Consider the following 17,546-nt stretch of genomic DNA (forward strand, 5'->3'; position numbering starts at 1 on the left):
AAACCTATACGATCAACTTGATACCAGGGAAGGCGAAGCAAAGATATATAAAATAGCCAAACAGAGAGCAAAGAAAGCAAGAGATTTTAATCAGATTAGATGTATACGAGATGAAAATAATAAAATACTAATTCACGAAAAGGATGTCAAAAAGAGATGGAGAAAGTATTTTGACAGTTTATTAAATGAAGAATTTGACAGACAGCTTGTGGAGTTAACGGAGACAGTAACAGCAATGATTACCAGAATAACAAACGAGGAAGTGGCTCAAGCGCTTCAAAAAATAAAGAAAGGAAAAGCAGTCCGACCAGATGATATTCCTGGGGAAGTATGGAGAGCATTGGGAGAGACAGGAATAAGTTGGCTAGCAGGTCTATTTAATAGAATTATGGAAGTTGGACAAATGCCAGACGAATGGAGAAGCAGTATATTAGTACCTGTCTACAAAACAAGGGAGACATACAACAATGCACAAACTACAGGGTTATAAAACTACTTAGCCACACCATGAAAATATGGGAGAGAGTAATTGATAGACGGATACGTGAAGAAACCGAAATATCCGATAATCAATTTGGCTTTATGCAGGGCAGATCAACAACAGATGCAATTTTCATTGTAAGACTACTGATGCAAAAATACAGGAATAAAGAGACCAACGCTCATATGGTATTCATTGATCTTGAGAAAGCATATGATAGAGTTCCTCGAGAGATTCTGTGGTGGGCACTCAATAAGAAAGGAGTCCCTGGCGAATATGTAAAGATTGTGAGAGATATGTATGAGGGAGTAACGACTAGTGTTAGAACAGGTGTGGGAGAGACTGATCAATTTCAGGTGAAAGTAGGATTGCACCAAGGCTCGGTGCTTAGTCCTTATTTATTCTCATTAGTTTTGGACCAGATAACAGCGAAACTACAGGGTAGTATTTCATGGTGCCTAATGTATGCTGATGATGTAGTGTTAATAGGAAATAGTGAAAGAGACTTAGAACAAAAACTGGAACAGTGGAGACCAGCTCTGGAGGAAAAAGGTTTAAAACTTAGTAGGACAAAAACAGAGTATTTGGAATGTTCATTTAAAGATGGAGTTACTACAAATAAAATGGTATCTTTGGATGGTGAAATGATTGTGAAAAGCAATAGTTTTAAGTACCTAGGATCGGTATTACAGAGTAATGGAGAAATAGATGGAGATGCATGTAGTAGAATTAGGGCTGGATGGATGAAGTGGAAGGAAGCGAGTGGTGTGTTGTGTGACAGAAAAATTCCAATGAAGCTGAAGGGAAAATTCTATAAAACAGCCATAAGACCGGCTATGATGCACGGAACTGAATGTTGGGCAGTGAAAAATAAAGAGGAACAACGAATGCATGTGGCGGAAATGAGAATGCTTAGATGGATGAGTGGAGTGACAAAGAAGGATAAAATTAGAAATGAGTATATTAGGGGAAGTCTAGGTGTGGCACCAATTGATGCCAAAATGAGAGAGCATAGGTTAAGATGGTTTGGTCATGTTCAACGTCGAGACGTTAATCACCCAATACGAAGAATAGCTGAAGTGCAGATTCCTGGAAGGAGTAGAAGAGGAAGACCAAAGAAGACCTGGGGGGAGACGATAAGGCAGGACATGTTGGTAAAGGGGATTAACATTGATATGACCCAAGATAGAATTGTGTGGAGAATGCAATTAGGGAAGCCGACCCGCATAGAGATACGGCAAAGAGAATTATGATGATTCACTGATGATGGACTGATAGGTCCGAAAACGTTCTGAATGAACATATCTTATTCAATCCATTGGAATTTTTTAAGATTTTAGTAAATTATACCTATTACATAGAAGTGGTTTTACTTCATGTTAGAGTTTGTTTAACTATATGGTATACAGCCAATCCAGGGAACTACCCCTTTTTAGTTAAAGAAAAGTGTTTTATATTGTAAACTGTGTTCTATAAAACTACACAATAAAGAAGAGGAATATATTTGATCTCTTTTATTAGTAGGTAGGTATGTACTTCTATAAAATGGGTTCCATTAAAAGACTAGATTAGATCAGTTAGAAAAAGTCAATTTACCTACCCCAATAAACTAAAATAAGTAAAAATAAGAACTGTTGCATACAAAATGCACACAAGTAAAACATGGTATTCTTCAATGTGAAAATCGAAAATTTAAATGAAGATTTATTTTTAAATTGTTATTAAAAAAGTAAATAAAAAAATACCCTACCTTCATAAAAAAAGAGAATTGGTATTTGAACTTAAAGCACAGTTAATAAACACACAGATCAACACATAAATTTAACAACATTCCAGGAAACATATTGCACAGTCTGAGTTTTATCGGGTCCAAACACTTGAAAATGAAATGATTACAATTTGATAATCGAACTCAATTTACCTAATAAATAGTACAATCAGCAAAAGATAACGACTGATAATACACAAGTTAGTCATTTGCCGTATATTTATGAAAATATTACGCATATCCAGACTCACTCAGCATCAGTCTGGTTATTGTATGGCATTGTCAAGAACCTGATGAAACACTATAGGTTCAGGCTATATTACTGTTTATCAATTTTATTATTGTTGAGTTATTAATATAATAAGATCCACGTGGAAAAAATTCCTGTAGCCGGCTGTATACCAATAATAAAAAAAAAATATTAAAATAATTTATGAAAGGTATGTAATTTATTAAAATCCTTTAAACGGCTACATCAAAATCCTTTAAATGGCTACATCAAAAACCGTTTACGGATCTAAATACGGAACGTTTTCGCTTACGGAACGTTTTCGATCTAAAAAGATAATCACCAGTGCTCATATCTAAAATAAGTAAGTATAACAATTTTAATGAATGCTAAAGTTAAATTGAAATGTTGATCAAGGTTAAAAATATAAAGTTGGTTATACTTACAGGTTTGTAACATGTTAAGCCACCAAAATGTGTGGATATTTAAAGGGTTTTTAAACACATATTTTATAAGTTATAAAGTTATCCCCTTTTCAAACTGTTTTTTAATAATAAAGGGTTAAGATAGGCAAAATGCCCTCACTCTCAGAATTTAATTTTTTAAATTTTTCTACGTTCTCTGCAATTAAAAAATGAGATAACGCGGATTTTTAGCTCGCCACCCCCCTTACCCCTCCCCCCACAGCCAAAAACGTAGATTTTTAGATTTAATTTTTTTTAGTTGGGTTGCAATTGATTTAAAAATTTCAAAAAATTCATACGTGTAGCTGAGGCTTTTATAAAACATGTCCATTTTTTATGGACCCTTAGGTCGAGTGTACATAACCTCAAATTTTTTTTTTTAACTTTTTTAAAACCTATAACTTTTTTTTGGAGGGGGCTGCAGGTCCAATTTTTTTGCGTTTTGTGTATTTTATCAAAAGCTATCTCTCTGATTTTTTTCAGATTTTTCCGTCAGGTGCGCCATCTTGAAAAATCCGGAAAACTGTTTTTTAGGGGGGTTTTGGGGATTTTCTCCATTTTATAGACTGCAACATAGATCAACTCAAGGTTTTGTTAATAGATTATGTATAATTTGAAATATCTGAGTATATTAGGATATTCAAAAATTGGGCGAAACACTTTTAAACCCCCCAAAAACCATGTTTGTTTAAAGTTTTGTAACGATTTTTGCAGGTCTAATTATATTTTTTGAGGTCGATACAGCCTGAATATTTTTTTTTATTTTTTTACGTTCTATATGATTTAAAAAAATTAGTGCTCACCGCAATTTTAGCCCACTTCCCCTATTCCCCCTCCCCCACAGCCAAAAATGTCAATTTTTCGATTTTATTTTTTTTAAGTTGGTTTGCAATTAAATTATAAATGTTCTTCTGAAGCTATTTTTCTTTGTGGCATTTTTGTAATTAACTATTTTAAATGGGAAATAAGCCACAATTTAACTAAAAAAGATTTTATTTTCCATCTGTAATGCGATAGAGAGAATTCGATAATGTGTGACGCACTGAAAAAATGGTTTGGGACGATCTATATAAATAAGTCAGATTAAATTAAATTATTAGAAGTTTCAAGCAACATTTTTGTTTAATTTATTAATATTTTGTATTTTGACAACGACGTCCGTGGTGGACGTCGAAACGTTAATAAAATCATTTTTTAGTTAAATTGTGGCTTATTTCCCATTTCCAATTTAGCCACGGCTGAGGCTTTTACAGAACATCTATTTTTATGGACCCGAAGGTCGAGTGTACATATTATAACCTCATTTTTTTTTGTTTTTTAATAGGTACATATAACTTTTTTTGGCGATGGCTGCTAATTTTTTTTGTGTTTTGTGTATTTTACAAACCATCTACGTTTGGCTCATAATGCAAATAGTCCACGCTGTATACTTGTCCCGTTAGGTAAATTATTCCGATTAATTTTTTATGCACAAACTTACTCAAAAACAGGTCCTTATAACAAATGCACAAGGTGCCAGGCAGTACCGCGGTCGGAAAATTGTTTAAACATTTTTTTAAACGAATTCAAAAAATCAATTTTTTCACTTTGGACAACTTTGTTTTAGATTCTCTGGATCAAGCTGAGCAAAAAAGGTACCTTGTGATTTTTCTATAAAATGAACTGTTGTCGAGTTACATGCAATTTCAAATTTGAAAAACGCGAAAATAGCCATTTTCAAGGCTTAAAACTCGATTAATAGTTATTTATGATATGTGTTAAAAGTACACGTTTAAGGCACGCATGTGAAAGTTTGCAGAATGAGCGAAAGCGAATTCTGCAGTTCACATGAGTGCCTTAAAAATGTACTTTTTAACACGCATATCATACAATATTTTTTCTACAAACGTAATTACAAGACAATATCTACAAAAACTTTTACTTGACCTTGACTGACATTTAATTTTTATAATTTTTTGACATTACATCAAAATTGTCTATACGGTCAATACGAATTGCAGTGCCTTAAAAATATTTTAAAGCACTAGTGCCTTAAAGTAGCATTTTTAACGCACGCATGGAGTGCTAAAAATTGCATTTTTAACACGGTTGTAGAAAAAAATTATTATTATGAAAGTCATAAAGTGACCAACTCAAAGTTTAAAGCCCCTTATGCAATAGCCTAAAGAAATTTTTGTCATTATTTTATTACTAACTATTATTTTTAATAATTAAAAATGAGCGCTAAGCATGTATTGAAGCGGACGTCCGCGAGAGAGAGAGATGTACAATATTCATTGGACGTTTTAAAAAAATATCGATTGGAAGTCAAAAATACGTTTTAAAAAAATAAAAAAGGAATTTTGAGGTTATATGTATTGTACATTCGACCTACACGGGTCTATAAAAATAGATATGTTTTGTAGAAGCCTCATAAAAATTTTAAATTAATTGCAACTTTAAACAAAAAAAAAAAAAAAAATAGAAAAATTGACGTTTTTGTGGGGGCAGGGGGAGGGGGTGGTGGGCTAAAAATGCGATTAGTCTTATTTTTTAATGACATATAACGTAAAAATATTCAGGCTGTATCGATCTCAAAAAATATCATTAAGCCCGCAAAAACCCTTACATAACTTAAAAAAGCATGGTTTTTGGGGGGTTTAAAGGTGTTTTGCCCAATTTTTGATAATCCTTAAATACTCACTCATTTAAAATTATACATAATCTATTAACAAAACCTTGAGTTGATCTATGTTGCAGTATATAAAATGGAGAAAATCCCTAAAAACCCCCTAAAAAAATAGTTTTCCGGATTTTCAAGATGGCGCACCTGACGGAAAAATCTGAAAAAAATCAGAGAGATAGCTTTTGACAAAGTACACAGAATACAAAAAAAAATTGGACCTACAGCCCCTCCAAAAAAAAGTTATAGGTTTTAAAATAGTAAAAAAAAAATTTGAGGTTATGTACACTCGACCTAAGGGTCCATAAAAAATGGACATGTTTTGTAAAAGCCTCAGCTACACGTGTGAATTTTTTGAAATTTTTAAATCCATTTCAACCCAACTAAAAAAAATTAAATCTAAAAATCTACGTTTTTGGCTGTGGGGGGAGGGGTAAGGGGGTGGCGAGCTAAAAATCCGCGTTATCTCATTTTTTAATTGCACAGAACGTAAAAAAATTTAAAAAATTGAATTCTGAAAGTGAGGCCATTTTGCCTATCTTAACGGGGGGTACCCTTTAATAAAAGTTTTTTACCGTAAGGTATAAGGGTACTGATTATATATAGGGTGTCCCAAAAGTAGCGGAACGGTCGAATATTTCGCGAACTAAATATCGGATCAAATAACTGAAAAATACGTGTTTAATAATTTTCAAAAATCTATCCAATGACACCAAACACCAATCCCCACTACACCCCCTGGAGGTGGGGTGGGGGGTAACTTTAAAATCTCAAATGGAAACCCCCAGTTTTTCTTGCAAATTTGGATTCGTTACGTAAAAGTAGGCAACTTTTATTCAAGACATTTTTCCGAACTGTGGATAGATGGCGCTATAATTGGGAAAAACGATTTATCCTGATACCATAGGTAAATTATAGAAACGGTCTAATATCTCACGAAATACACTTACAAATGAGAAACCAAAAAACAGATTTTTAATTTTTTTCGAAAACCTATCGAATAACACTAAACATGACCCTCCAACCTACCCCCTGGAGGTGGGGTGGGGGGTAACTTTAAAATCTTAAATAGCAACCCCCACTTTTTATTTCAGATTCGGATTTGCCATAAAAAATTAAGCAACATTTATTCGAAACATTTTTTAAAATTTCTGATAGATGACGCTAATAAATCGTATTTTTCCAATTAAAGCGCCATCTATTAGCAATTCTAAAAAAAATTTCGAATAAATGTTGCTTAATTTTTTGTGACGGATCCGAATCTGTAATAAAAAGTGGGGGTTGCTATTTAAGATTTTAAAGTTACCCCCCACCCCACACCCAGGGGGTTGGTTGGAGGGTCACGTTTGGTGTTATTCGAAAGGTTTTCGAAAAAGATTAAAAATTTGTTTTTTAGTTTCTCATTTGGAAGTGTATTTCCTGAGATATTAGACCGTTTCTATAATTTACCTCTGGTATCAGGATAAATCGTTTTTCCCAATTATAGCGCCATCTATCCACAGTTCGAAAAAATGTCTTGAATAAAAGTTACTTACTTTTACGTAACGAATTAAAATCTGCAAGAAAAACTGGGGGTTTCCATTTAAGATTTTAAAGTTACCCTCCACCCCACCTCCAGGGGGTGTAGTGGAGGTTGGTGTTTGGTGTCATTGGATGGATGAACAACACAATGGATGGATGGATGGTGGACGAACAACACAAAAATGAAAATACTGAAAATAGCAACGTGGAACATCAGAAGTATCAACGATAAAGAACGAGAACTCATACAGGAATTTGAAAGTTACAAACTAGACATCCTAGCAGTAAGCCAAGGAAATCAGAAGTTACTCTACAGAGTTTTGAAGAACCTACGAAAGGACAAACAACCAAACATAAGACAGATCAAATCAAAAGATAATGTACTACTGACAGATGAAGACGAAATTATGAAAAGATGGAAGGAGCATTTCCAAGATCTACTAAATGGAACAACCACCAGTAATGAGTCACATGAACAAACGACCACCCCCAACGTAGAACACGATGACGAAGACGAAAATATCGATAAGAATGAAGTACTGGAAGCCATCTCGCATCTAAAAGTAGGAAAATCAGCAGGCCATGATAAGATCACACCAGAAATGCTGAAAAATCTGGGGGTGTCAGGGGTAGAGATGTTAACAGAAATTCTCAACAAAGCATGGCACTTGGGTACTGTACCAGAAGATTGGAAAACAGGAATTATATTGCCCATTTTTAAGAAAGGGGACACAAGAAATTGCGGCAACTACAGAGGTATTACGTTGTTAAGTGTGGTGTCAAAATCGTACGAATATATTTTAAACAAAAAACTTAGTTCAATAGTTGAACACAACCTAGCAGAACCACAAAGTGGGTTCAGGAAAGGCCGGAGTACCCAAGACCACATCTTTACGATCAAACAAGTAACAGAAAAAACGAGAACTACTAAAACTGAAGTATATGCAGCATTTATAGATTTAGAAAAAGCATTCGATAAAGTTTCACAATACAAAGTATGGGAAAGTCTCGAACGAAGAAATATTGATCTCAAACTGATTCAGGCTATACAAAGCTTATATAAACGTAACAAATGCTACATCAGGAAAGATAATACCCATTCTGAAACTTTTGAGATAAATGATGGACTGAAGCAGGGAGGAGTACTGAGCCCCACACTATTCATCGTACTCATGGATGACATCATAAAAGTAATGGAAGCAAAGACACGCAAATTACACATTGGTTACCACAGACTAGAACCTATAGGAATTTCAGTATGTGCATTTGCAGACGACCTGATGTTACTAGCACACAGCGAGGATGACCTCAAAAGGAACCTAATAATGTGGAAAGAGGAGCTGGAAGAGAGAAATATGAAAATAAACATGGAGAAAACAAAGATAATGGTCATGGGGAATGAAGATAAACAAGTAAATATAGAGATAAATAACAAGAAACTAGAACAAGTAACAACATATAAATACTTGGGTGTGAAAATAGAGAATGGAGGAAGATCAGAAGAAGAAGTCAACGAAAGGATAACCATGGCGTCCAGAATGTACCACAGCTTAAACAGAACATTCATTGGAAAGAGAGAAGTAAGCAGCAGGACAAAGATGATGGTATATAAAACAATCTTCAGGCCAATCCTTACCTATGGTAGTGAGAGCTGGGTGCTAACACAATCATCGAAAAGCAGAATAAACTCCATGGACATGAAGTACCTAAGAAAAGTAAAAGGAATTACAAGACGTGATAGAATAAGAAACAGCAGTGTGCGAGAAGAACTACAAGTCGAACCAATAACACAAATATTAGATAGGAACAAGCTTAAATGGTTTGGACATTTGTGTAGAATGAACGATGATAGACAGGTAAAACGCATATGGGAGGCAAAAGTACAAAACAAGAGAGGAAGAGGGAGACCAAAGAAAACCTGGAACGATGAAGTAGTAGAAATTCTGAGGACGAAAAATACAACGTGGACTGAAGCGAAACGAAGGGCCAAGAATAAGCAAGATTGGAGACGATTTGTATATGATGTAGATGTATGAAATGTATTTTTAAACACCTTACACCGTTAGGTAGAAAGGTTTAGATTATATATATATATATATATATATATATATATATATATATATATATATATATATATATATATATGTCTTCATATCAAGGCGAGATCCGTTTGTATCATAAGCTATACAAGATGAGATCCGTTTTGCAAGGCGAGATCCGATTTTGGATCTCACCTTGTATTCACGTGTATATAGTGACATCTCGATGTAACAATGGTTAGGCTACAAGGAAATCGATTTTTGTCTGGACCTCATTTTGCACCCCTTTTGGTGAATTTTATATTGCAGTGGTTCCACTAAATCCGCTGTAGAGGGCAGCGCGCGCGATCCGTTGTGTATATGGTAAATATATATTTTGCAGACAACCCGAGATCCGGTAAATTTGGAAACATCGCAAATGAATTTCACGGTCAGCTCTCTCACTCGGCTTATGTCTAGCTTGAATAAGAATGTTTACATTATTTAAGGGCTCTGTCCAGAAAGGCGATTGTCAAATATCTCGAGAACTAGACGGCATATCGAAAAAACTTTGGAATGCTTTTTGAATGGTTTTTCAAAATCTATATACTTATGCAATAGCAGGGTTCTTATTCTGCCTGCGAAAGCGGTGGGTGTAGCAACTTTGAATTTTCAACTGAAACACTTTATTTTTAATTAAATAGTTGAAATCTAGAATTAAAAATACACAACTTTTGTTTGAATCGATAATAGCTTCTTTAATCCAGTCGGAAGAGCTTCAAAATCGTCGTTTTTATGACATTTTTAGGGTTTAGGGGTACCTCAGGTAGTTAGCTTAAAACGTAAGAAATAAATTTGAATAGTTAATGTTTATTGATAAACAAAGCTCCAATTTTATTTTACTTCAACTCATTTTAAGGCTATTTCAATAAACTAATCGGTTCTTTTTTCAGTTTTTTGGTAAAACATTGTAACTTATAGACGAAAATTCTTAAAATCGGCTATTTTTCATTTAAATTGTCAATAAATAATTAAATTGAGAAAAAATTGGTCAGATTTACATAAATTTTGTTATTCCGTCCATATAGAAACTAAAACAATTGTTACGTAGTTACACTGAGTGTCATAAAAACCGTGTATTTTTACTCATTTCTTTGAGCTATTTCACGTAATATCGAGATATAAGTTGTATTTTTTACATAAGTTATATTAACGTTAAACTGACTTAATTTATAGTTTTATAAGCAACAATTAAGTATAGCGAAATTTATAAAACCTTGTTTAAATTGTTTTACATGCTCTATAATGCGGTTATCTTAAATTTTGTTTTGAATGTTTTTCTTCTTACTGGTAGACAAAAAATGGCAAAATGTGCATTTTTGACATCAAATTGTTGATAACCAACATAGTTACTACTCAAAATATTAAAAAAACTAACCGTCGGTATAACAGGTTGCCTGGAAACCAGATGCAGAACAGTACCATAAATGTTTTAGACTTTTTAGCACTTTCTTTAAGTGAAATTTAAAATCATTTACCACCCATGTACACTCATTACGGAATCTGTTACAAGAATTTCAGCGATTTCAGCCATTTTTTCAAAATTTATTTGGATTTTCTCTAGTAATCCTTCCAAAAGACAATACATAAATGGTGAATACCTTTTACACCAACTTCAAGGAGGGTAATCTATACAGGTACATACCTGGAATTATTATATGGACAGTTCACTCTTGTTAGAGTATAGTTCGCTCAAATATGAGCTCTTTTAATCCATTTCACGCGGTAATTTAGTCCGCTTTTCCTTTACGTCTTAGTTCATAGGTTGTGATGTTTTTTTGCCCTCTCTACTATCTTCTTCCACTCTCTCCGGTCCTGAATCTTTTCTCTCCAGTTTGCAATTTCCATCTTTGATATATCGTCTAGCAGTTGATCTTCCTCTTGGTCTATTTTTTACTGGTTTCCAGTTCATTATCTTCCTGATCAGTTCTTCTACCCCTCTTCTTTGTATGTGCCCAAACCATCTGAGGCTTTGTGCTTTAATGAATTTTACTATATCTTCTCCTTTATTTATATTTATTATTTCATGGTTCATCAGCTTTCAATATTCCCCTGTTTCTGTCTTTAATGGGCCATGTATCCTTATAATTTTTCTCTTAATTATTTTTAACTTTTCTTCGCCTGCTGCCTGCCGACCTGTCTACAGGACTCAGATAAGTTTTAGCTTTTAAGGACATATACACACCAATAAATACTCTCATTGTCAAAAAAAACTAAATTTAAATTTAGCTAGTTCTTTAAAGGAGATCACTCACTGGAGTGATACTCTACATGTCAATCTCACATTTGTCAAAGCAAACGCTTATTGCCTTCCGGCAGATTGCAGAATCCATTAGGGGTTATATAAAAAAAAAACTTTTCTTCGTCTTTTTTCGTAAGGCACATTACTTCTGCTCCATAGGCTATCACTGATCTGATTGCTGCTGTGTATATTTTTGATTTTGTTTTTTTTGCTCAGGTTTTTGTCCTTGAGTAGTTGGTGATATTTCCAATATACTCTATTACCTGCTTTAATTCTGTCGTTTATCTCTATACTCCTTCCGTTTTTGCCGTCCACCATCACCCCCAGGTATTTGAAGCAATCTACTCTCTGGAATGTATTTTCACCTATCTTTATTTCTGCTATTCTGTTTACATTGTCTCGTGTGCTTATAAGATATTTTGTTTTCTTCTGATTGATTATTAGTCCTCTCGTCTTTGCTTCTCTTACCAGGGTTAAAAGTGCCTCTTCTAGTATTTTTTTATCTCGTGCTACCAGTCCCAGTTCATCTGCATATCCTATGATCTGTGTTGAGCTTTGAATAATTGTCTTTTTCAGCCCTGTGTCCCTAATTACTCCTTCTAGAGCGATATTAAATAGTGTCGTTTGTCGTTGACAGATTGTCTCCTTGTCTTACTTCAAGTTCTATTTTGATGTCATTTGTATCGCCCTCATTTGTTTTAACTTTTGCTGTTGAGTCTTTTATTGTCATTCTAGTTAGTCTTATTAATTTTGCCGGTATCTCCATTTTTTTCATTTCTTTTAATACTTGTTGTCTGTATATGCTGTTGAAGGCCTGTTGGAAGTCGATGAATAGTATGTGTAATTCTATGTCATGTTCATAGCTTTTTTCAATTGTTTGTGTCAGTACGTGTATTGCATTTATTGTTGATCTTCCTTTGATCTATTGTTCTAAAACCCTGTTGATATGGTCCTATAATTTTTTCTGTGTATTGATTTAGTCGGTTTCTTATAATTGTGGTCAATATCTTATACGTTGTATTTAGTAGCATAATTGGTCTGTAGTTGCAGCATTTAGTTGGATCTCCTTTCTTAAAGATTGGTGCGATGTGTCCGTTTTTCCATTCTATGGGCATGCTTTCGTCCTTCCAAATTGTAACCATTAACTTGTGCATTCGCTTCGTGAGCTCCTCTCCGCCGTTGATGATCAGTTCGTTGTTGATTTCATCTGGCCCTGGCGTTTTGTTTACTTTTAGTTGTTTTAATACCTCCATGAATTGCTAATAAGTAGGTGCGACTTCCTCTTCATCTCTGTTATCTCTTATATCCTCATCCTCTGAATATGCCTTATTGTCGTTTTTGTATAGGTCCGTGAAATGTTTTTCCCAATCTTTTTTGTTTATTTTTGTGACAGATTTTTTGGTACTGTGTTGTTGTTTTATCTATTCGAACAATTTCTTGTTGTCTTTATTATTCGTTTCTAATTCTTGCATTTGTTCAGAGATCCATGTGTTCTTCTTTCTTCTATAGAGTTTCAATGCTTCTTGTTTTTCTTTTCTATATTGGTCCAGTTGTTCCTGTTCGGCACTTTGTAGCCATTTGTTTCTTGCGAGGTTCTTCAGTTGACTTTTTTGGTGACATTCCTCATCAAACCATTCTTTCGATTCTTTGTTTTTTTGGAATCCTATTATTTGTTCTGCTGTCTCTATTATGCTGTTCTTTATGTTTTTCCATTCTCCTTCTATTTCTATGTGCTCGTACTGACCCAATTTCTGTTCCAGTTGTTCTGTATATTGTTGCTTTGTTTCTTGCGTTTTCAGATTGGCCATATTCCATTTCCTACTTTTTCCTTCCTTATGATTATTTGCTTTGATTATTTTCATCTTAAGTTTTGCTATCAACAATATGTGGTCAGTGCCTCCATTTGCCCCTCTATATGACCTTACGTCTTGTACTATTTGTGTCCACTTTTTCGAAATTAGAGTATGATTTATTTGGTTTCCATCCATTCTTCCTGGTATCATCCATGTTATTTTGTTTTCTTTTTTATGTTTATGCCCAGTACTAACTATATATGTATTTGTTGCTGCTGCTAGGTTGCAGATTTCTCCTCCATTATCATTCGTAGTTTCATGAATGGTTTCTTTGCCAGCTACATTACGATTATAGTCCTCCTTTCCGATCTTTGTCAATATTATTAATATGTCATTCCTCGGAATATTTTCAGAGGTTTCTTCCAGGATGTCTTAGAATTCTGTTTTATCTTCTTGGTTTGCTTCTTCGGTGGGTGCATAGCAATTGACTATCGAGATGTGGGCTTGTTTATTTTCTTATGTAAGATATCCTTTCATTAACTGCTTTGAATTGTATCAGTTTTTCCCTCATTTTTTTGTTCACCATAAATGCCGTACCATTCGTTCCCTGTTTGTTTTCTCCCGAATAATACATGCTAAAGTTTTTCTTCTCAATTTTTCCTTCTTTCTTCCATCGTATTTCCTGTACGGCTAGGATTTCTAGTTGGTATTTTTTCATTTCAAGAGCTATTTCTTGCATCTTACCTGCTGCCAGCATGGTTCTAATATTCCAAGAGCCCATTCTAATGGGTTTTGTTCTTTTCTTCTTATTGAGATTCTTTCTTTATTTTGTGTGCGTTATTTTGTTTTCGTTAACCGTTTGCATTTCCGAGTCTTTTTTTGCCATGTCAATATCATATTTCAGCCGCTGTTCTTCGTTTATTAGTTTTTTGAATTTTCTATCAGCTGTTCTCTCTCTTCGTCCCATATCTAGATTTTGCCATTCACTATTAATTTCTTGTAGCCGATTTTCGTTTGCTTACCCTTGCTTCTTTCGTCCTTTGCTATTTTAGTTATTTCCTTTTGTATTTCTTTTTCTTTCGATGTCCAATCGTTGTTTATATAGATACGATCTTTATGCTGTTTTAGTTTACGTTTCTTGTTTAGGATTTCCATTTTATCCGTGAGGGCTTCTGTTTCTATTGCGCATACTGTTTCTCCTATTTTTTTTGCACTTCTTAGTTTTATTTGTATTTGCAACTCTTGGGCTCTGAAATTTTCCATTTCTTCTTTTAATTTCTTATAATCATTTGTTTCTACTTTCAACCCAGTCACGATCAAGCTTTTCTTTTTGCTAAATTTCTCCAGTTGCTCCATTCATTCATGTAGCTGTTTTACTTCTTTTTTTAGTTTTTGTTTCTCTGCTTTTACACCCATTAACTCTTTATTGGTTTGTTGTTATTCTTTCCTTATTTGTTTTATTTCCTGAAGCATTTTATCGTTTTTATTCATTAGCTCTTTCATTATTGTAATCATAACATTTTCCATGTCTTCCTTGTTTTCGTTGCCTGCTTTGCTTGGTGACCGTTTTTTAATTTTACTTCTATTAAAACAATCATCCAAGTTTTCTCTTTTGCGTTTCGTTTCATCATCGATTTCACTTCCTGTGACATTTTTTCCATTTTCTAGGAGTGCAGCGCTAAATACCTGGAATACCGATATTAGATTATCAACAATACTTAAAAAATGAAAGTTACCAATTCACCGGTAGTTAATGCGTTATTTAAAAATTATCTGCGCACCAGAGTTGCCAGTTGGTCTGTAATTAGGATGGGGATTAAAATAGATACGAATTCACCGGGACCCGGAAATATGCACACCCTGATATTCTAGTTACGTAAGCTCGTCCGATTGGCGCATGACGTTAACAGAGTAAAGCTTAGTCCCGTCTATGCGTTCGTAATACGAACGCGAATGAAATTTGAGAATAGTGCAAATGAATGAATTATGACTAAAAGAAACTAAGTGATTTTTATAGTTTAGAGGAAAATTATTAAACTATTTACTTTTATTTAAATTGATTTTCAGTTATTTGTCAAGTTCCCAGTTTCTTGATTATATTGGTATCCGGAAAATAAAAATATTCATATAATCGATATCTACTAAAATTATTATATTTCGTTAGTTGGCAAAAATTGATTAGTGGCGTACACATTAGTAAATATAATTTTTACCAAGGGGAAGAGAAGCCCCAAAATAAAACCATAAATTTAATGGATTGATAAAAAAACAAAATTTTTTACTTTTTAAATAATGTATTTCATCAGATTTAAGTAAGAGGCTTGGAAAAGATAAAAATAAGTTTTACAGTTTTCATGCCATGCACTTTATTTAAATTTTGTGCATGTGAAATAGACGTACATACAGCAACTATGTAGCAGTTTTCATAATTTTTCTTTTACGCAATGTCAGGTTGTTAAGAGACTTGTTTAATTCTTTAATTCGGAAGTACATCCGAGACCTAAAAAATAACTTGTTCGCTTTGTTAGAACAGTCTACAGTTACACTTTTGGACATAAGGTTTTCTAAATAATTTTTAGTTACCAAAATGGAATCACCATTCATGTGGAAGGAAAAATTGTCTCCAGTTACTTAATATATGACAAGTGAGTGTCTGATGGTTTACATAAACCACACTTACTCAAATGATCAACCCACGTGTACGTTGAAACATCTTCGGATTGAATACTGGAGTCCTTCAATTTATGGCAGATATAACCAGCCAAATTCTCCAAACCATCATACTCGAGGTCACTAATGTTTTTTCATTATAACTCTCATTAAAAACTTGAAAATCCACAACTGTTTCGTTGTTAGAATCCAGCCTTTGGATCAATTGTCCAGAAATTGGTAAATCTGGGATGTCGTCTGTTTAAACGTTCGAAAATTCGTTCCGTTGTCTCTCCTACCCGTATATAACTTTTATAAAATAAAATAAAGCTTTTTGTTAACACTTTAAAAAGATTTTAATGGGTTTTCCCCGAAAAGAGCTTCATTTTTTGGTGCTATGTATCACGTTAAAATATTTGATTTGGAATTTGAAGGATAAGATCGTCTTTTTTATGAGCTACAAATTTACTTTTACTGGTTCTATAGACTCAGAATATACCATTTTTTCGTTTTTTTTATATGCTACATTTTTTCCAAGAATATTTTTTCGATATAATACTTACTTTTTGAGTATTTGCGAAAAACCGCCGAAAAACGTGTTTTTTTTTGTTGAAAAGTAAATATTTTTAGTCGCAAGTGACTCTAGTACCTACTACTAAATTAACCTAGTACCTAAGTTAAAAAAACTCTATAGAACAAAAGTTGCTTAAACTTAGTCAGATCTGTTTCCGGACTTATTTTAAACGTATATTTTTTCACCCTCCAAGTAAAAGCAATCAACGGCACAAATTCAACTTTGAAGTGGGGGATGGGTAGAATCTAAATCCAAATTTTCATGCAATTAGGAGTTGACCCTGAAAATTATGTGTGTTTCTTTTTATCTTTTAAATCATTTTACTTAAAATCATTTTTTAACTATCAAATAATAATTACATATTGCGTTATTTTATTTTTTAAACTTTAATAATATTTATAAAAAATTTTACTTTCTTGTAATGTATTTTTAAAACAAGCAATCATTTAAATAATTAGTTTGTAACAATTTGTATTATTTAAGAATATAATAATTACATTTTGGTTTCGTAGTAAGTGTTTTTTAAGAATATTAATGTATAGTTTTAAAATATTGTATTGCAAATAATTATCATTATTAAATGGTTATTATTTGCCAAGTATTCTTTTTCTTTTTTCACACCCTTATGTATGTAATAAAACTGAGGGACTTTCTGAAAGGTCAATCGTAGACTTTAAAGACACAAAAGAAGCGATACTTAAAAGTTACGCCTATTATATATCTTTATATCGTGGGAAATATACAATACAACACGAGCTCCAACCGCTCGACTAATACTCTTTAGAGCTGGCATCAGTGTGTGATCTCGCGTTGAACGGTAAATATCTAAAATTTCGTATATAAGTCCCCCCCTTTACTTTTCAGCGACGGATCTCGTTTCGCTGTAAATTTATCAGAAAAATTTAAGTACAAAAATCTTTTCCCCTCTAAGTGTGCCATGATTAATATGTTAATTATAAAGATACTTATGAACAATATACTCCAATAATTAATTTCCTATTGATGGATCTCGGGTTGTCCTCGATTTAGTCGGATCTCGCCTTGATATGAAGACGTATATATATATATATATATATATATATATA

The 17,546-nt window shown here is 33.4% G+C and overlaps 1 protein-coding gene across 2 annotated transcripts in view; it reads right to left on the reverse strand.

The window, feature by feature from the left end:
* Positions 1 to 17,546, reverse strand: part of LOC114343906 (alpha-1,6-mannosyl-glycoprotein 2-beta-N-acetylglucosaminyltransferase) — a 182,250-nt gene that overhangs the window by 96,819 nt on the left and 67,885 nt on the right. Inside the window, exon 1 of one of the 2 annotated variants that reach the window (XM_028294749.2) lies at positions 2,232 to 2,396. The exons of the other annotated variant lie outside the window; for it this stretch is intronic. Within the exon in view, the coding sequence (XP_028150550.1) occupies positions 2,232 to 2,237 (6 nt within the window). The 5' untranslated portion in view covers positions 2,238 to 2,396. Of the gene's footprint in view, positions 1 to 2,231; positions 2,397 to 17,546 lie in introns of those variants that run through there. 2 annotated transcript variants of the gene reach the window in all.

The sequence above is a fragment of the Diabrotica virgifera genome, chromosome 10 (genome assembly GCF_917563875.1).
Source record: "Diabrotica virgifera virgifera chromosome 10, PGI_DIABVI_V3a".
In the NCBI taxonomy this organism is placed as follows: domain Eukaryota; kingdom Metazoa; phylum Arthropoda; class Insecta; order Coleoptera; family Chrysomelidae; genus Diabrotica; species Diabrotica virgifera.